The following is a 21,570-nucleotide window of genomic DNA, read 5'->3' as shown; positions in this document are numbered from 1 at the left end:
TTCCCTGTGATGGAATTTAAAGGAAAATAGTGTGATACCATGTTAACTTAATTAATCTGAAATATGATCGTTAAACATGGGAAATTATCACCTCAAATGCTAGGCACCTAATTCTTTTTCTGACCCCAAGATAGTAATTAAAATACTGTCAGATTTCTTTTCACGCCTTCTGGTTATTTTACTTAAGATGTGTAAGTTCTAAACACTTCCCTCCTCTCCCTCCCCCCCAGTATTAGGCATAAGAAGCTGAAGGAAAACCCATCAGGCCCACCAAGCTTGAGGCCAATGAGCTATCAAGTCAGTCAAAAGAATACACCTCAGAGCTTCAGGAAGCATTATTTATGGTCTGCAAGGACCCAAGGGCCTTACAACTAAATTTAAAATTTTCCTCAAATTATTTTTAAAATACTTTTGCTTGTTTTAAACTAGCCAAATAAATTATCTAATCACTTCTTATTCATGGAGGCCCAAATCAACAAAGGGACATAGGTACAGAAACACTCAGTGTCGCTTTGACTAACTTCTGGGCGCACAGCTCTGGTACTGAAAGTCACAAATCCAAGTTAGGCATATTTTTTTTTCTGGCAGCACAAATTGATGGGCAGTAATTATATCCCTTCCCAGCTTTCATTTTGCTAAACAAACCAAGCTCTTTTAGAATCCTCTCAGCTGATTGGTTCTCCATTCCCTTACTTAACCTAGTACTTCCCTAATTACTACATCTTCCTTGAACATGGATGATCAGAATTGCACAAGATATTCTAGATGAGGTCTTACTAGTACCGTGACTCTAAATAAGGATGCTGTGGCACCCTGGGGTGCCTTGAGACCTTTTCAAGGGTGGCACAGGATGCCACACAATGTTAGCACTGTTATGTGTGCAAACATGATTCACAGGATAAACCCAGAGGGCATGTGCAGATGAGCATGGCTGTATGGTATGTAGCACCACAAACATGTCTGCAGCGCCACATACTGAACAGTCTGGTGGTCTCTGTGCTGCAAGGGTGTGCTGCCCATGTGTGTGCGACTCCAGGTTTTTTTTCCCACAGATTTTTTTGACCCCTGGATATCCAGGGGTCAAAAAAACCCCACAGAAAAAAAACCGAGCAATGCACGCTCAGGCAGCATGCACTGCTGAAAAGCAGAGTCAGGCTGCCCGGAGCTTTGCTGTGGCTGCTGGCCAGGCTCTACCCAGCAGGATCACCACAGCTGCAGCCCCAGGAGGCCCTCAGGACCCCAGGTAAGGCTGGTGGGGCTAGCACAGTGCTGGCCCCAGCCTCCCCTACTGCCCCCAGGGTAACTTGCCACACGCCAAAGTGCACATGGCACAGGCATTCCCTGGGGACAAGTAGGTGCAGTGCAAGGTGCACCGCTGCTAGATGTCCCCAGGGAATCAAATGTCCAGGCATGTCTGGATGCGCCCAGAGATTTCAAATCAGAATCCACAGTGTTAAAAACATTCTGACATGTTGTGGTCTTTCTGCATTCTCTGCAACAGAAACACTCTATTATTTTTTTATAGTAAAAAAATAAGTGAATATTAAAACCCAGCATTTAACAAGGGGTACCTTGTATTTAAGGAGGGGTGCCATGTGTCTAATGAGGATTGAGAATCATTTCTCTACTAGAAATAACCAGCTTTATACATCATAGAATTGCAGTTGCATTTTTCATCCTGCTACATCCCATGATCAGCTAGAGCACCTTCTCCTCATCATTTCCAGCTGATTAGTTCTGAACATACAGCAAAAATTCTTGGCTGCTTACAGACATAAAAAAAAAACCCAAAACAGTGCTTTGCTTTAAACTCAGTGCACCCCCATCCCAAGCTCAGCGCATGCCCAGAAAAGGCATTGTATTAGTTTGACCCAGCTTGCCCAATGTCTGTAGACTGGGCCCTTCACTGGGGCTTTTTTGGAGCTTTTATCTAATAGCTGATTGATTCAGCTATTAGATAAAAGTGCTAAAAAGCCCCACTGAAGTTGTGATCTATACAGACACTGAAGAGCTGGGTTGAACTGACGTGCTGCCTGTTCCAGTAAAGCGCATTTTTTTCACATCTGTCAGCAGTCCTTCTTATCAGTCCTGACCACATGATCCTGGACTTTATGCTATTAAATTTCATCCCAGTTCTGTTATACAGGAGTTAAGGTCATACAGTCAACAGATATGCATAACTGGAACCAGATCTGCCAAGTCTGTCACCTAAGCAAGAGGGACATTTTTCTACTCAACCCCCACTGTGGGTAACTGTAAGTGCTTCATAGTACTAACATGAGCACTAATGCTAATTGCCCTCTTTCTCCTAGAGTTGCTAGTTAACAGTTACTAGATGGCAAATACACCAACATTTAATCCTTTCAATTTCTGACCACACCGTTCTTCTCAGAACTGGAGAGTGCTACTCTAGAGATGACTTTACCCTCAATGGGCATGTCCAGACGAGTGCAGTCATGAGGTATGCGATGCCGCAAACATGTTTGCAGCACCACGTACTGCACAATCCAGTGTCCTCTGTGCTGCCAGCATGCGCTGCCCAAGCATGCGCTACTCCAGGGTTTTTTTGCTACAGGTTTTATTTACCCCTGGGTATCCAGGGTTCAAAAAAATCCACAGGAGAAAAAAAATGGAGCAGCACACACACAGGCAACACACCCTGTGAAAAGCAGAGCCCGGCTGTCCAGAGCAGCGCTGTGGCTGCCAACCAGGCTCTGCATGGCGGGATCAACATGGCTACAGCCCCAGGAGGCCCTCAGGACCCCAGGTAAGGCTGCTGCAGCCAGCACAGTGCTGGCTCCAGCCTTCTCTACTGCCTCTGGGGTAACTTGCCATGCGCCAAAGTGCATGTGGCACAGGGGGTCCCTGAGGACAAGTAGCTGCGGCACAAGGTGCACCAGTGTTGGTTGGCCCTGGGTAACCAACCATCCACACAAGTCTGGATGTGCCCAACTAGTATAATTTTTTTAAGTAATATTAAAATATGTTTAATTAACATGGGATTTTTTTTGTTTTATAAATTCATGCATTGAAGGTCTTCATGAAGTTACATTATATTTTTTGAACAGGACTGATACATTCCTACTAAAGATCAGTAGTCTCCTCCAAATTTCCCTCTAGCATCATATTAATCTCCCTAGGGCTTCTAGCTGAAACTTGGCAGCTATGAAATTCATTTCTGAAGAGTTTGTAGTAGGAAAACGCTTTAACCACAGTGAACACAAAGCTTTACTGTGCTCAGCTTTCAATTCAATTTTAAACCACCAGGGTTGCTAAGTCCAATATAGGTAAAGTTTCATAAAGCAAACAAGACAGTGCTCACCACTGTCCATTCATACAATGAAGAATCTTTAATCCATACCAGGCAGACAACCCAGATGAGGACTTCCTGGCCAAAAAATATGTTGATCCAGTGTTAAATAAGCTACTTAGTAGCACCTTGCAGTACAGAGTATATTTTATGACTCAAAAATGAAGACACGGATTAAGGAAAGTTTAAATCATTGCCACAAAATTGAAATGCTACTTAAAATACTGTCTTTTAAACTTTTAATTTTAGAACAACAACAAACAACTCAAGAAAGTTGTCAATACTGTGGGTTTAGGTAACAGACATGGTCTAATTTAGCCCTGTGGACCTTGTGGAGTCTTTTTAAATAATCAATTCTTCCCTGAGTATATGGCTTTTCCTCAAATAATCTGAAAAACATTGCAAACCAAGTTCATTTAAACCCATGGGGGAATAATTGCAACCAGTTAGACAGAAACACTGCTTTCAAATCTACAGATTTATAGTATATACTAAAAGACATAAAATGTCCTCATGACTGGTCAGTGCAAGTGTAATAGAAAATAAAACACTAGCGGTTTAGTGACCATATTCCCTGTAGATTTGGAGATGTTTTGCAGATTTCAATTTCCAAATAGTCTGCATGACTTTCAGTGGCCAAATTTAAAATTATATGGGGCACATTTTATTCTTAAATTAAAATTGCAGGCATGTACATGCTAAATCTATTTTTAAAAACAACCCCCAAAAATTGTGGTTTGTGATTGCAACAGTTGATTATAAAGATGCCAATACCAATACATGGTGAGTTTTGCATCACTAAAACTAGTGCATGCTGGTTAACCCAGACATACTTTCTGAGCTCACTCATCAGATCACAAGATATTCATCACAGAACTAAAGTTACATTTTCCTTGATGAGGGCAAGTATATTTTATTTGTCCAGAGACAGTTTTACAATTCTTCTGGGAGCACAGAAGAAAATTAGTGGGCACCATTTTATCATGAAAGGAAAGCAGCCAGTTATTCATTTTTAAAAATGTGTTGATTGAAAACTTCATCTGTCAGGTGAAAAAATCCAATTTTCCTTCAGGTTATCTGTAATGAAATGCCTCAACTAAAGAGCAATATTCAGCACATTGTGATAGAAAATTTTATTGCGTTTCCTTTCCTACTTAGCTTCCACTTGACTTCTTGATAAATTAAAAAGGCTGGAAAGTTGTGAAATATTTCTTTGCATATTACTGGCTAGAGGCAAATTGCTTCCTCATAGAGCAAGGGAGGCACTAGGGAAGGAATTATGACCCTTACTAAAATCCCTGGACAAAGTCACAGACTTCCTATTTGAGAGTTAAGAAGTATCATTTAAGAAAAAAGTAGAAACAGGATTAAACTACAACTCAGTAATCTAAACAGGATGTACTTTCCTTCCCATTTTCTCCATTTGCCATTTCTTTATTCCTATCTTTCCTACCATTACTCCCATTATCTCCCTATGTTTCCATATTCCTGTGGGACTTCTGTATGTTCTCTTGGCTTCCTTGTCATGCTGTTCTCCCTTTTTTCTCTTTCTAGTTCATCTTTATTTCTGTTCTTTAATCCTTGGGTTCCATTTTCCATTCCTACTAGTTATTTTTTCACCCATTTTCATCCTTCCTTGAAGGCTCTATTTGTATACCACATTCTGTTGCTTTCCATTCATTCTCCTGTATTCTTGTTTCTATTTACCATATGTTCTCACACATAACACACTCCAGCACACCTTGTTCTTAAAAAGCATGATGGATTTTTTTGTCCAGTTTTGGCTGCATGGAGCAGGGACAGACCCTAATCCTTCAGCTCCCTCACCCTACCTGTCCTGCTTAACCAAACCCGAACCCCTATAATGTTGAAAAGATTTGAAAAGTCTCCAAATTTGTGAAACAGGAAAAGCCCCAGAAGCAGCTAGCAGACAGCAAAATTGCCCTTAAAAAGGGCAATCTTATCTTAATTAGTGGAACATCAAGACCATTAAAAAGGAGAGATGATCATTGACACCTACAGAGTGAAAAACAATGAGCCATTAAATGAGCCACAGTACAGCTGCTGTACTGTGGAGCAGAAGTCAAAACAAGGTATCTTGGGCAAAAAATCAATTTCCTTGCTTAATACATGTACCTCATTCTTGGGGGGATGATTTTTGGGGAAAAGGTGTTTAATGCAAGAACATATGGCATATATTAATCTCACCCTCAACATCATAGTTTGTGAGGCCCCCACCTAATGCATTTGATTTTTTTTGACTGTCCTTCCATCAGTTTACAGCAACCCATTGTGTTAGATGCCCAATAAAAATGGAGACACTGTTGTGCCTGGTAGTAGGGGCAGGCAATGCACTTGTTCTGCCCAAGCATATCTGCTTCACAGACCTAGACAAGCTATTCATTTTCATGTATAAAGCTTCTTACTACAAATCTAGCTAAGCACAGATTTTACTGCATGCACACAACATCTCTGTTTAGAAGATACACTAACTTTTATGTTTCCCCTGGGTTTTGATTTGAATTCAAGTTTAAGGGTAAGTTTTCACTAGTATCAATAACAGAAATTTAAGTGAGGCAGTAAGGCTAACCTCTCCCATTTTTATGCAAAAAACCCCTGTAACTCTTATCAGGGGAGAGATGCAGTTAGCCATCTGTTTGTCTGAGGTCAATCAGAAACCAGGGCAGGGTAGTACCTTAGAGATTAACTCATTCAGGAATGCATAAGTTTTCATAGGTAACAGCCTACTTTGTCAGATGCTGAGTTGACTTGCAGAGAGCAGGTGTACTAAATTAAGGAATTAAGTGTTTTAAATACATATGACAGATGTGGGGGAGAAGAGGGTAAGGTCTACTGCTGAGAAAGGCAAAGGTGGGTTGAAGACATCAAAATAGATAAACAACAGTTAACTCACTGAGGGACATAAAGGTTATAAAAAATAGTCCAACTGGGTGCTTCTAGACACTGGGATGCTGCTCCAACATGCTGTAATTATAGCGCATCAGAGCAGACATGGTTAATCGAGTCTGCTGTAGCATGCTAATTAGCACACTCCAGCAGCCTCCATATCTTACGTACAGGTAGTCCTCAACTTACGACTGTTCAAATTACGACAAATGTCACTTACAACCTTCGTAAATTAGGACAGTGTTTCAAGGCTCTGATGTGGTTTCGACTTGATGACGCTGGACACAGCTGCCTCCAGCTGGTAAGTCTGTTGTGGTGGGGAATGGGGGAGGAGTGGCAGATCAATGCCCCCACAGCAAGGGGGGAATTGGGGCTGGGACAGGGGCTGCTCAGCTGGGCAGGGGAGCATGGGGAGGGGATGGGGCAGCCCCCGCCACTGTGCATCGCTGGTCCAAGAGGGCATGGGGGGGAGGCGTGTGCCCCCAGATCTGCATGGGACGGGTAGGGCCAGGGCTGCACCAGGTTGTACTCCAGGCCAGCGGTGGAAGGCACTGGGAGAAGGGGCTATGCCCTCCTGCCGCTTGCCGAGCTGAGGCAGGGTGGAGCCACTGCATTGTCTATGGATAAGAGGCATGCAGCTGCCCCAGCCTCCCCGCACCTCCTGGGTCTGCCCCACCCTGAGTGAGCAGCAGCAGGGCATGAGAGGGGGAGAAAGCATGTGCCCCCAGATCTGCATGGGTAGGGAGGGGCCAGGGCTGTACCAGGCTGTGCTCTGGGTGGGTGGTGGGAACTACGGTGAATTTTAGGGCACCTGCAGCCCCCTCATAGGCCTCGCTCTGCTGCCTGCCCCGCAAAGATCCGGGGGCAAATGCCCACGCCATGCCCTGTCATCACTTGCCCAGCCGGGGAGGGGTGGGGTGAAGCTGCAGCTCATCTGGGAGGCGGGGGGAGGCTGTGGCAGCTCCAGCTGCTGCACACCGCTTGTGCATAGGCAACACAGCGAAAGACGCTCCAGCCTCCCTGTGCCTCCTGGATGAGCCGTGACTTCTCCCTGCCTCGCCCTGGCTGGGCAAGTGGCAGGAGGGTATAGACCCTGCTCCCAGGGCCTTTCACCACTGGCCCAGAGCATAGCCTGGTGCAGCCCCGGCCCTGCCCATCCCATGTAGATTCAGGGGCACATGCCTCACCCCATGACCTCCTGGAACAGTGGCACGCAGAGGTGAGAGCCACTGGGTGAGCCGCCAGACGAGCAGCTCCCAGACCAGCAACCCACAGCAGCAGGAGCCACCCACTCCCTCCCTGCAACCCCCCCCCCCACTCTGGCTGGGCAGCCCTTGCCCCATCCCCTGTCCTAGTCCCAGCCCCAATCCCTCCCTTACTGCAGGGGCATTGATCTGCCCCGCCCCCCTACTACAACACATTTACCAGCTGGAAGCAGCTGTATCCAGCATGGTAACAAATCCACCATCTATAACATTGTATCTATGGGAAAATTGGTTCCGAGTTACAACATTTGTACTTAAGACACGGTTGTCAGGAACCAATTACATTGTAAGTCTGAGGACTGCCTGTACTCAGCGTCCCCGTGCTTTAAAATGGCAGCAGGGGCACTTTAACTAAAGCTCCTTGAACAAGCTTTATTTAACCCATTTAAACCCCGCCACCATTCTGAAGCATGGGACTCTGTATAAATGAGATGCAGGTGCTTTAATTAGAGCAGCTCTCATAGCCGCTCTAATTAAAGCATCTCTCCCCCCACCCCTGTAGTATGTGTAAAGATGCCCAGTAATGGTATAAGAATCCAGAGTCTCTGTTAAGATCATACTCAACAACATCCAATCTGTGGATGATTTCTTGTTCCCCAATTTTGCTTTCAAGTTGTTTCTTAAAATTCTGGATTCTTATCCCATCTGCACCCTATGCAACACCACAGTATGCAGTAGACATACCCTTGGAAAAGTGTGACTAGCTTTCTACTTTTGCCACCCATTTTTTATTTTTGTGCACTGCATCTTTTATCCAATCAAAAGGGGAAAAGTGTTCCAAAAATAACCACAATTAATCAGAATCCCATTTTTTGTGAAGTTCCAATCCCAAGTTTGAAATTCAATAGGTTTGAGCACAGACAACATTCAAATAAATATTCTACATCCTCAGGAAAATGTGGAAGAAATCTGCATTATTTTTATGAAATATTATATGTGATTTAGTTTGCCTATTTAAATACTGCTTCTTACCTGACCTCAGGGTAACACTTCTTTCCAAAGACATATGCTCAGAGTTGGGAATAGGTGATCAATGGACTAACATGTATGCCTGGGGTGGGTAAGTGGACCATCAAGACTCATTAATAGTTGAGGAAGTCTCCTGGAGAAGTTCAGTGGATATGCTGGCCAAACAACTGATTCTGTCAAGTGAACTGGTAACTGGAAAAGGATCAGCTAGCAGAATTCTAATCTCCTGACAAGGGTAATTAATGGATCACCTGACAAAAGGATTTGGAGGTTATAAAAACTCTGGGTATGGTGTAATGAAGCTAGGGATATTTTGGTGGTCAACACTGATTTTAGAGGCCTACACAAATCTACATTAAAAGAACATTATCAAGGTTCCCCAAAAGTGAGGAAGAGCCAGAATTAAAGATGTCTGTACAATCTTAATTTGCCCATTTTCTGTATGCATGTTATAATACAATCTTCTACATAATCAAATATATTATTTAAATAATATTTTTCCAAATTCCTTGCCTCATTCACTGCACAGAATCATGATGCTCAAACAATGAGGAGCCACTCAGTATTGTTGTATCTTCATTTCTAAACATGTGACCTTATGCCTTATTAAATGCACACTATTAAATCCTTGGAAAAATTCAGAATTCTGTATTTTAACATGAACTGTCAAATGGATCCCATCATTATAAAGTTCAAGGGCTTTGAACGACATTAATTAATCTTTATAATATTTGAGTTGAGGGCTGGTAAGAATGCACTTTTTCGATGGAAGGCAAAAATAAAGAAATTGAAGTCAAAAGTTTCCATTCATTTGGGATGCCCAATTTTAGATACTTGAGACCTGATTTTTCAGGGTACTTGGTATTATACAGCACGTTAAATATTGAAAGAACAGCTCTTGCTGACTTCAGTTGTCCTTGTGAGTGCTCAATAGTTTTCTTGGTGTCTAGAGTTCTTGTGAATCAGGCCCCAGGATCTCTAGATACCAAGAAAACAAGGAACACATAATGACTGATCCCTTAGGTAATGCTTGGTTTAAGTGACTGCTTAGCGTCACTTAAACACACCTCTGCTGTGCCAGAATCAAGTTCTCCAGGACAAGAATTCTTGTGGGTGAAATCTTTTATTGGACCAACTGTACCGTCAGTGTAGACATAGGTAAGCTTTTGGATATCACAGTATCCTTCCTAAGGCCTCCAAGACAGTAGCAGACACAGCTGAGCTAAAAAGCAGATGGAATAAAAGCTTGTTAAGTAGGGTCATTATGACCTGTGAAGTACAGGAGTTAGTATCAGGAAGATTATAATGGACCATAATGTCATTGTCATGTTCAGTCCCCAGTGTTTAGCATCCCATACACTGATGAATTTGCATTCCCATGCTTGTCTTGTAAAGGTGATGGAGAGATTTCTATTGACCACTAGAACTGTGAGGTCAGGCAGGGGGTGATTTTTCTATGAAAAATGTTCTCCTACATGTGTTCTATCTCTCTGCTTTATCTTTTTTTTTCAGTGGTTATTCATTCTGGTGTATAGTTTTTTGTCTGATTTCACCCATATGGTTTCCATGAGAACATTTGTTGCACTGAATGAGGTATTCCACATTCTACAATAAATGTGTATGATCTGTAGATTCTGATGGTTTTGTTTGTGGGAATTATTGATTGTTGTGGCAGTAGAGATATGCTGACAGGTTTTGTATGCCTTTTATTGTTGAGGAATGGCTGTGTCCCACTAGGTACCTGTTTACTTGCAGGGAGTTTACTTCTAATGATGAGTTGGGTAAGTTGAAGGGCTCTTTGAAGGTCAGGAGTGAGAGTGTTCAGATTATTTTTATCAAGGAACAGTCCGTTTCAGGTATAGGCTGTAGTTGTTTGATGATCTTTCTTAATAGGTTCAAGTGTGGGATGGTACATGACAACCAAGAGTATGTGGTCAGTGGGGGGTTTTTAATACAGATTTCCCTCGCTTTATGCTGTCCACGTGTTCCTGGAAAATGGCGCACAACTCAAATTCGCATAAAGGGAACTCACTTTACAATGTAGCAAATAAGGATACGTTCCAAGACCTTGACTGTACTGACCCCCAGGCCCATTTCTACCACTTTTACAGGACAATTTTGGTACTCACCAACAGCAAACAGTACACACAAGCACAGGGTGGTGATGAATGTTATCATAATGGGGATGGCAACTACAGAAACATGTCACAGACAACAAGCGAGGAGCACAGATCCACACAGGAGACTATATTTTGGTGTGTATCACTCCCACAATGCACTGCACAAAGCAGCTGACTGGGCTTCCACCACACTGATCGCATAAGAGTGAATTTACCTTGCATAAAGCAAATTTTTGGTATAAAAAGGGTAATCACATAAGAGCAAATCCATACAGAACCCACATAAAGTGAGGGAAACCTGTATATATATATTAGAGTAGGTTGCTGTGGGGAATCTAGGTCGGTCTTTCAAAGATATGGTCTATTTTGCTGCTGGAGTGCCCTGGCTGGCAACTTTCAGTTTGGCCAGATGGGTGTCAGAAGTTGTGACAAGGAAGGCCTTGGGGCTGGAGGGAAGTCCAGGGGCAGAATAATCCCCCTGTACTTACCTCAGGAGAGGAAAGAATCACCATGGCAGCACAGAGCAGCACACCACGTTTCTGGAGTCAATGCTCCCCAAGAATTGACAGCCGGTGAGTACAGACAGGTACTTCCAGCCCTGGAGAGGGGCAGCCTGGGGGATACATCAGCATCCAGGAAGCAGAGATATCATGGACTCTCCTGCCAGTGCCTGCCTATAGCCATCTGTAGTACAGAGGTACTCAACAAGAGGTATGGGTGGTGGGAGGGCCACTGCAGAGGGAAGCTCACTGCTAGAGCATGGAGGTCGCGTGCCTGAATCTGGTCAAAGCTACTGCCAAGTAGGTACCAGGGAGGTGGAGGGGGATCCAGAGGGCCAATCCCTTGAAGAGTGAAGTGTGGTGTCATAGGGCCCCGAAGGGGCTGTTTCTTTCTATTTTTCTTTTCCTTGTTCTTGATTTGGATTTAATTTGACTGCCTGATTTTTGGGCAGGAACAACAAAGGCTCTGACTTACAGTGATAGGTAAGGCAAAGTGCCCCAATAAGATACTTGCCTTGACACTGATCTAAGGCCTCACTTTTGGGGACACTGAAACATGAACTCTCCTTTTGGCTGTTAACTGCCTTGGCTGTTAATTGGCTGCTGGGGACTGCTGGAGATAAGATCTAGCACAGTACCCCTTCCCCCACCCCTGGGAGTTTGAGTACCAAGCACCAGACTATGAGTTTTTCCTGGCCCCTGGCCATCTTTGAGTAACCCTACTTTGGCCAGAAGGGGTCTGTCCCCTGAAGAAATCAATCAGAACCAACATCCAGGGTGTGGTAAGGGTGGATGTAGGGGAGGCAGAGCCCCATGATTACAATGTTCCTGAATCAAGATGGAATGCATATTGTGAAACATGTAGCACCAGATCCTATTCCATCTCTTGGGTACCTAAATGGACTTAGGCACTTAAAGGCAATTAGATTCTATTCTGCTAAAGTCCATAAAAATGCATTAATGTGTTTACTTTTGTAATATACCATCACATTCTTTTAGATTGAGTCACAAAAAGGCAAGGAAGGAAGACTTAGCCACTTTTTGTATTAATGGTTTTTCCATGACTTAAGTAGGGTGGAACAGGATAATGCTTTGGTACCCAAGTCCACTTGTGTGCCTTATAGGTAGAATAGGTTCTGGCCTACAGTATTTGGCTAGGGACAGAAGTTACACATAAACTGATTTAAGTGATCAGAACCTGATTTAAACCTGTAACAGAACAGAAGCTCAGTGTACATAAATCAGTTTCAAAATGGCTGAAACTGGTTTAAGATAAATCTGGTTGAATGTAGTACCAAACTTTACTGATTTGGGTCAAACCGGTTTATGAAACTTCTGTCCTAGACCCCTTCCTGGTTCAAGTTAAATCACAGTCCCCCAGCATCCCAGCATGCTTTGTAGCCCTGGGCTGTGCTGTGCTATCTGCTCCAAAGAGCAGGGCTGGCCCCATGCCTCTGCTCCCTAGCTGGAGTAGTGATGGCTGGCTGATAATGGGATGGGGGTGGGCAAGCCCACAGGGGGCTACAGCCCAGTCTACAGGGGGAAGACTGCCCCCCCCCGCCCCAGGCAACCTCTGGTTGGGGCCAGGGAGAGGAGTTAAACACACCTATCCCTGCTCAAACTTAGTGCTGGCTGCAACTGTGGACTACAAATACCAGGGGCACCTGGAAGCAGAAAGAGGAAGTGATGAGCAAACCTGCAGAGTCCTGCTGCTGTAATTCTGAACTGCAAATCCCAGAAACCTTGGGGGCAGTAGGAAGAGGAAGTGAATACACAGCCAGAGATCTGTGCTCCAGTGTCCCTTCGTTTCTGGCCTGATCCACTGCAGGCATGTGGCTGCATTTCCTGAATCAAAAGGTAAATGTCTGCTCACTTCTGTTTCAATTTAATCTGTGCACCTTAGACTAACCTGCAAAGACTGAATCATTCAGCCTCAGGCTTTTTGACGGTCTGTACCTAGCCTTTATGACCTGCATCTTATAAGAGGACAGTAACAGCCAGTTAGGAAAATTTGAAAACTTCTACCCTATGTCACCTTAAAAATCAGCATTGTATTTAATTAAAAATATTTTAAAACCCCTAAAAGATAAAAGTAGCCCAGCTACCAATTTCCCCACTGATTTTTTTTACTTATTTATTACCATGATTTTTAAACTTTTAGTCATCAATACTTGCATTAGAAAAGTTTTGCTAATCTCTCACGTAGGTTGAATGAAAAGATAGCATTTGAATAGGTAAAACTGCAGTAGCTGGTAGTCATATATGAAAGATATCCTATAGAAATAAGAAAAGCCAAACAGTAGATGTATTTCTAGAATTTTTCTACCCTTCTTATTTGAATTAACATATTTTTAAAGAAACTGTCTCTTACCTCATTCTATTTTTCCCTAACTAAGCTTTGTGAATCTCTCTTCTTTTGATATATGAAAAAAGACGTTTTACATGATAATAGCTACAATGAAACAAAGGTTTCCTGAACAGGCCTTATTTTCCTTATATTAAAAAAAAAAAAAAAATCAATCACCATGTGACAGCAGAGTGACTACAAGCTCCACCCTCGGGCCACTCATGTCACTGGCCCGCCCCTGCCCAGGTCAGTCCACCCTGTTGTTAAAGCAGGAGGCTGCCCCAGTTGTGGCCCTGGTGTACTGGGCCAAATACATGGCTCAGAACCACCTCTACACCATGACCCACACCTCACAGATGGCATCCAAACTGCTGACAACTCTGGCCCCTTGCCGGGATAAATTCTGGCCCTTGCTGGGTCTCTAACACTCTGCCCTTTGCCAGGCCTCAATCACTCCACCCACTCCTGGCCCTCACCCTTCTTCCCTAATCCGTGCAATCCTTCAGGTTCCACCCCTGCCCTACTCTACACGGTCCTTTGGGCTACATTACTTACACACTCCGGCCGGCCTATGCTCAGTCCTTCAGGCCACCCACAGGCCCTATTCAACGTGGCCTCTGGCTTTCTGCCCCACACTGGGCTGAACTGGGCCCGCTCCTCTGCCCCTCATAGGGCGAGTACTTTGCCTCACACTGGGGCCAGTACTCTGCCCCACACTGGGGACACTGGTCTTTACAGTCCTTAGGCCTCAATTCCCACTCAGCAAGCCTCGGCCCCTGTTTCAGGCCCCACCCAGTGGACCTGGGCCCTGTGCCAACCCAGGACTAACAGGAACCTCCTCCATCCCCATAGTTCCTACCCTAACCTCCAGGTATTCTGGGAGCTGCTCTCCTCAGGCTATGTGATATTGCTCCACTGGCTCCCTAGATGTAACTGCCAGCTCAGCTCCTATGGCCTGGGCTTATACCCTGGATGCCTCATCCAATCTGGAATGCAGTCATGTGACTGCCTAATTGGGCCTAACCGCACCTGCCAGCTGCTCCACAGCCTGCTTAAACCTCTTAAAGTGACAGGCACAAGTTGGCCTCTGCCACACACCACAGTATTTTTACACATTAAGCTGAAAGAAAGGAGAAAAAAGGGTCTCATTTTAGCTACCATGAACTGCTTACAAATGAATTTTCATGCTGGGTAAAATTCACAAAAACATGATTTGGGTCAAACCGGTTTATGAAACTTCTGTCCTAGACCCCTTCCTGGTTCAAGTTAAATCACAGTCCCCCAGCATCCCAGCATGCTTTGTAGCCCTGGGCTGTGCTGTGCTATCTGCTCCAAAGAGCAGGGCTGGCCCCATGCCTCTGCTCCCTAGCTGGAGTAGTGATGGCTGGCTGATAATGGGATGGGGGTGGGCAAGCCCACAGGGGGCTACAGCCCAGTCTACAGGGGGAAGACTGCCCCCCCCCGCCCCAGGCAACCTCTGGTTGGGGCCAGGGAGAGGAGTTAAACACACCTATCCCTGCTCAAACTTAGTGCTGGCTGCAACTGTGGACTACAAATACCAGGGGCACCTGGAAGCAGAAAGAGGAAGTGATGAGCAAACCTGCAGAGTCCTGCTGCTGTAATTCTGAACTGCAAATCCCAGAAACCTTGGGGGCAGTAGGAAGAGGAAGTGAATACACAGCCAGAGATCTGTGCTCCAGTGTCCCTTCGTTTCTGGCCTGATCCACTGCAGGCATGTGGCTGCATTTCCTGAATCAAAAGGTAAATGTCTGCTCACTTCTGTTTCAATTTAATCTGTGCACCTTAGACTAACCTGCAAAGACTGAATCATTCAGCCTCAGGCTTTTTGACGGTCTGTACCTAGCCTTTATGACCTGCATCTTATAAGAGGACAGTAACAGCCAGTTAGGAAAATTTGAAAACTTCTACCCTATGTCACCTTAAAAATCAGCATTGTATTTAATTAAAAATATTTTAAAACCCCTAAAAGATAAAAGTAGCCCAGCTACCAATTTCCCCACTGATTTTTTTTACTTATTTATTACCATGATTTTTAAACTTTTAGTCATCAATACTTGCATTAGAAAAGTTTTGCTAATCTCTCACGTAGGTTGAATGAAAAGATAGCATTTGAATAGGTAAAACTGCAGTAGCTGGTAGTCATATATGAAAGATATCCTATAGAAATAAGAAAAGCCAAACAGTAGATGTATTTCTAGAATTTTTCTACCCTTCTTATTTGAATTAACATATTTTTAAAGAAACTGTCTCTTACCTCATTCTATTTTTCCCTAACTAAGCTTTGTGAATCTCTCTTCTTTTGATATATGAAAAAAGACGTTTTACATGATAATAGCTACAATGAAACAAAGGTTTCCTGAACAGGCCTTATTTTCCTTATATTAAAAAAAAAAAAAAAACAAACACCCACTGAACAGCAGGGGAACAACAAACCCCCCTGCCCAGGTCAGTCCACCCTGTTGTTAAAGCAGGAGGCTGCCCCAGTTGTGGCCCTGGTGTACTGGGCCAAATACATGGCTCAGAACCACCTCTACACCATGACCCACACCTCACAGATGGCATCCAAACTGCTGACAACTCTGGCCCCTTGCCGGGATAAATTCTGGCCCTTGCTGGGTCTCTAACACTCTGCCCTTTGCCAGGCCTCAATCACTCCACCCACTCCTGGCCCTCACCCTTCTTCCCTAATCCGTGCAATCCTTCAGGTTCCACCCCTGCCCTACTCTACACGGTCCTTTGGGCTACATTACTTACACACTCCGGCCGGCCTATGCTCAGTCCTTCAGGCCACCCACAGGCCCTATTCAACGTGGCCTCTGGCTTTCTGCCCCACACTGGGCTGAACTCAGCCTCTAGCCCCTCTCTGGGCCGCTACTCTGCCCCTCATAGGGCTAGTACTTTGCCTCACACTGGGGCCAGTACTCTGCCCCACACTGGGGACACTGGTCTTTACAGTCCTTAGGCCTCAATTCCCACTCAGCAAGCCTCGGCCCCTGTTTCAGGCCCCACCCAGTGGACCTGGGCCCTGTGCCAACCCAGGACTAACAGGAACCTCCTCCATCCCCATAGTTCCTACCCTAACCTCCAGGTATTCTGGGAGCTGCTCTCCTCAGGCTATGTGATATTGCTCCACTGGCTCCCTAGATGTAACTGCCAGCTCAGCTCCTATGGCCTGGGCTTATACCCTGGATGCCTCATCCAATCTGGAATGCAGTCATGTGACTGCCTAATTGGGCCTAACCGCACCTGCCAGCTGCTCCACAGCCTGCTTAAACCTCTTAAAGTGACAGGCACAAGTTGGCCTCTGCCACACACCACAGTATTTTTACACATTAAGCTGAAAGAAAGGAGAAAAAAGGGTCTCATTTTAGCTACCATGAACTGCTTACAAATGAATTTTCATGCTGGGTAAAATTCACAAAAACAGTTTGAATGTAATCACCTTTTAGTCTTTCATACATTTGGCTTAATTATCTGTGCCAATCTCTTGCTTCAGGATAGTTCTGTATTTCTGACATAGAATAGTTCATAATAGTTTGCATGACAAGAGAGTCATGAGGGAAATCTTCACTCTATTAAAATCAGTTCAAGTTCTGCCAAGATTTCATCCCTGCCATGGATGTGGGAGTTCATTACTTGTAGCCTCCTTATTCTTGGATTTACCTTTCTATCCTAATGAACTCTTCCTGTGTCCACCTCTTCCTTTCAACTTCCTGTTTAAAATTTAATTATTCTACAATGCTCACTAATGTACTACACAACAAAAAACCTACAACAAACAAAAAAATCTAAGTACCTTGCCTAGGTTTCCCCATGTATTTTTAATTTCAAACAAATTTCTCTTTAGCTCCACTGAAGAGGAAATTTATCTTCTTTTGTGTCTTGTACAAAAGCACAAACATAAAGTTGGCATTTAACTGCAAAATGAATAATAAGGGCCACTTTGGGATGCAACAAAAGGATATTATGAGGAAAAAAACCCTAAGCCCTATCATCTCCATCAGTAAGAAAGAAACAAACGAATACTTGGAATTAATTACTTTTAATCTTTACAGAGTATTAGTTTCCCTTAATTTCCCTTAAGTTCCCTTAGTTTTCCTTAAAGATATTTTACAGAAAAGGGACTACATAGTAGAAAACCAAAGTCCACGGATGGATTTAAAGGTCTCATTCCGTTTAAATCAATGTGTCTTGTGGAGGCCAGATATTTAGTCTCCAGAGAGAAGAAATATATTGCTTACAGGGCACTTATACTCACCAGTCCATGCAGCAGCAATCTTGTTGGCTTTGAAGGAAGCCAACTGTCCTGCTGTCCCAGTCAGAGGTAAAGAATTGCATTGGTGGCCACTAGAGGGAGGATGATTAGGAATACCATAAATTGTGGGCAAAAGGCACCCATGATGAAATCACCTGGGACCACCCAAATATCCCCCACCACTGCCAATAGAAAACAGTCCTCAGATACTGCTATGGCCTGGGAAATATCATCCAACTGTGAACTATCTGCTAGAGAAGGGCTACCAGTATGCATGCTTTGTTTTGGTAGCTGGAGGATAGGAGGTCCTGGCTAGGATCACATGAAGCACGCATACACCAATCCCTTTGTTACAGATGCCTTCTATTTGCCTTCTGATTCTTGTTCATTTCATTTCTTAAATCATCAGATGTCCTTTATAAAGAAAGCTTCTGTGAAAAGCAAACATCTTAGCTTCAAGAGAATCTCAGGGAAAGCATCTGCAGACAGAAACTCACTGTGCCAGAATGTACTGTTTTAATTTTAAAAATCCACACAAATTACATGAGGTTGAAAACATATGATAATCAAAATATTTTCTTTCACCAACTTAAAGCTTGATGAAGATCTGAAAAAAATGTTTTCAATTAGTTACTGAAACAAAGATGCAGCTAAGCGTGTTATGCAATCCAGCTTACCCTTCAGATTGGTTGTCTGGTACATCTCTTACCTCCAGCACATGTGGCAGAACATTCTGACCAGGGCAGGTGATTCCATGCAAAGCCAACTTCATTGTCTCCACTTCCAGTGCGAGAGATGGGAACATTAAATTTATACCTTAGCCCCAAATTCTGTTCCTGTAGTAAAATCTGCAGTTGAAAAGAACTGGTTATCCCATTAAAACAGGCAAGCAGAGAGCAACTAAAATGATATTTTTAATCTGTGTGTGTGTTATATATTGTAAACAGAGAGAAAGTAGTAAAAATGTCACAATAGTTCATTCAGGTATTGCCAAAAGAAATCTCAACTAACTTTTTAAACACACACAGTTTTTTCTGTTTTAGTGAGATTTTTCATTAAGTGAGATTTTCTTTTTCAAAATTTCCCTTAAGGACAGAAATTGTAAATTTACATTGCTTTTTAATATATCAACACTTCCAATCATGCAGTTCTCATAAACTTCCTGTGTACTTCATGACTTTCTCAAGGCCCAAAATAACAAAAGACCATATTGTGGGTGACTGTACAACTGTTTAAAAAACGTTTTCCATCTTCAATACTGAGTTCTTGTACAGGGAAGTATCCACAAAGTGACTAGGGAGCTAACAAGAATCTCACCTGGTTATATCTTAGGCATTACTGTAACAACAAAAATGATAATTCAATTTATTATCAACAATAGCTCTAGGTGCCATGAAGGTGCAGAAAGTATGGAAGCATTCCCATGACTCCCTAGGTCTAGTTAGGCAGATGGGCAAGCACAGACTGATGCCCTGAAAGGGAAGGAAAGCTCCTGCTGCAGGCGGTTCATCACAGATCCCAACATGGAACTACGCAGAATCATCACTAATTCTTGTTGTTTGCAATATATCCTCATACCACCTGCTCAACACAGTACTGGAAAACAAACAAGCCCTGAATCACCAACATGATAACATCTTATTACTGCCACTAGCATTTACCATACATATTAACATGACTCTCAGAGATATTTTTACTCTGTCTTGCCTTCAGTTACAGTTGGTTAAGGCATCAGTAGCTCTATAAGGGACAAAAGTGTGGAAAACTTTCAGTAGGGAAGTCAGTAGTGTTGAGCAGCTGAGAAAAGCAGATATGCAGCAGGCAGCATAAAAAAGAATTCTACTCAAAGCAAAATAATTTATTTAAAAAATCCACGCAAATTACTATAGTCTTACTCACTTTGCAGAACACTACACACTCGTAACATGTTTAAACCTGTTGAAATTTACAGGGCTAGTGATGGACGAAGAAACTACTCGACACAGGTAAGAGCACCCACTCCAGTACAATTATCTCACCTTATACATTGATGCTTCAGCATAAGGTATGGGCAAACCATAAATCTAGTTCACAATTTCATAGTTTCATAGTGCTTAGGGTCAGAAGGGACCTAAACAGATCATCAGGTCCGACCCCTGCCCTGGGCAGGAACGGGTGCCGCACCCCCACCCCCCCAGCAAAATCATACCCCCCCAGCCATATATATATCTGTCCAGCCTCCTCTTGAAGACTCCAAGTTAGGAGAGAGCACCACCTCACTTGGGAGCCCATTCCAGAGCCTGGCAACTCTGACTGTAAAGTAATGTCTCCTGATGTCCAGCCTGAACCTTCTCTCTAACAATTTGTGGCCTTTATTCCTAGTAACCCTGGGTGGTGCCCAGGGGAACAGAGCCTCCCCCAATTCTCGCTGGTTCCCCCTGGTGAGTTTGTAAATGGCCACCAGATCCCCTCTCAGCCTTCTCTTGTGGAGGCTGAATAGGTTCAGACCCTTTAGCCTCTCCTCATAGGGCCTGCCCCGCTGCCCCTTGACCATGCGAACCCTCCTCTGGACCCTCTCAATGCTAGCCACATCCCTCTTGAAGTGCAGTGCCCAGAACTGGGCGCAGGTAAATTTATGTTACCATTGCTCTGAGGACCCATGAAACACACTAAACTAGATGAGAATCCTTATTTACACTTCTTACAGCATCATGGAAATAAATTAGTTCATTGCTTTTGTCCTCTTTTTCACCACCATAGCTAACCCATCTGTATCCAAAGCCCCCCGCACCAAATTGGTCACGTATTTTTACTCAGTTTTACTCAATTCATGGCCCCAAGACATCTGGAACACAAATGCATAGTTTACAGTTCAGAAAGATATGAATTGTAACTTTACCATGACTATCAGATTTTCTGAAGTGGGGCCTAAAGCTTCCAAAGATTCAGGTTCATCTGTTGGTCTCTTGTAATGGAAAGCTGTCCCAGCAACATCAAACTTTCTAGGCCAGTCAATAGTCCAGGCACCATTAATATAGTAGTCATCCTCTTCAGATTTTAAAGCTTAAAAAAAAATACAAGCCACCTAAAAATTGGAAGCAGCTTTTATAATAGAGAAGCCATTGCAAATTAAGCTACTAATCTGACAAGATGCATGTGAACTTCAGTTCTATACCACTATTTTCAAAGCAATGTAAAACCTTTTCCTTGTAGCGGAGTGGCCAGTGTGGCCCAGGGAGTTCTACAATACTGACTCTGACTATCATCATCTTCACTATGCAAGTGTGATCTACAGAGACTACAAAGGTCAACATGTACAGGCCACACAAATCAAGATAGAGTAGTGCATGCTAGAATTGCATCTCTGCTGAGGGGACCTGCATCTCTGCTGAGGGGACCTCTTTTATATTTAAAAATTAGACTTGGCCCTTAAATTCATGACAATTTGTGAGCAAAAATTGAACAAAATTTATAACCCATGCCCTTTAAAGTATGACAATCAGAAGCATTACAAATAAAACAATAGATGGAGAATTTTCAAATCTGGCAGGTGGAGTCTCAAATAGGCCCCTAGCAGCATTTGCTTTCTTATCTTTGACCTTTGTTATTCAACTTTAGAAGCATGCACCTAGAATGAATATGTTATTCAAAATAAAACACCTATTCTCAACCCAGATGATTTCTCAGTATCCCTGATGTAAGGTCAGATAGTATGGAAGATAGTTATCTGTTCAATCATAGAATAAAAATGTGGCCCTCTAATTTTAGCATTAGAACAAGTCAGTTGGACATTCTATTCCAAGTGAACATACAATTTCAATTACAGTCCATATTATGGTTAAGCAGAATATCTACCTTTTAATAAGAAAAACATCAAGTTGCTGAAAATAATTTATG

General features: G+C 43.4%; 1 protein-coding gene across 1 annotated transcript in view; it reads right to left on the bottom strand.

Moving 5' to 3' along the window:
* Positions 1 to 21,570, bottom strand: part of ADAMTS6 (ADAM metallopeptidase with thrombospondin type 1 motif 6) — a 345,170-nt gene that overhangs the window by 53,658 nt on the left and 269,942 nt on the right. Inside the window, exons 19-20 of the mRNA XM_025216768.1 lie at positions 20,573 to 20,736; positions 18,404 to 18,542 (exon numbers count right to left, since the gene is read on the bottom strand). Of these exons, the coding sequence (XP_025072553.1) occupies positions 18,404 to 18,542; positions 20,573 to 20,736 (303 nt within the window). The remainder of the gene's footprint in view (positions 1 to 18,403; positions 18,543 to 20,572; positions 20,737 to 21,570) is intronic.

This window comes from Alligator sinensis, unplaced genomic scaffold, assembly GCF_000455745.1.
Source record: "Alligator sinensis unplaced genomic scaffold, ASM45574v1 scaffold346_1, whole genome shotgun sequence".
NCBI lineage: Eukaryota > Metazoa > Chordata > Crocodylia > Alligatoridae > Alligator > Alligator sinensis.
The sequence above is the reverse complement of the archived record's forward strand: the minus strand, read 5'-3'. Positions and strand labels throughout refer to the sequence as shown.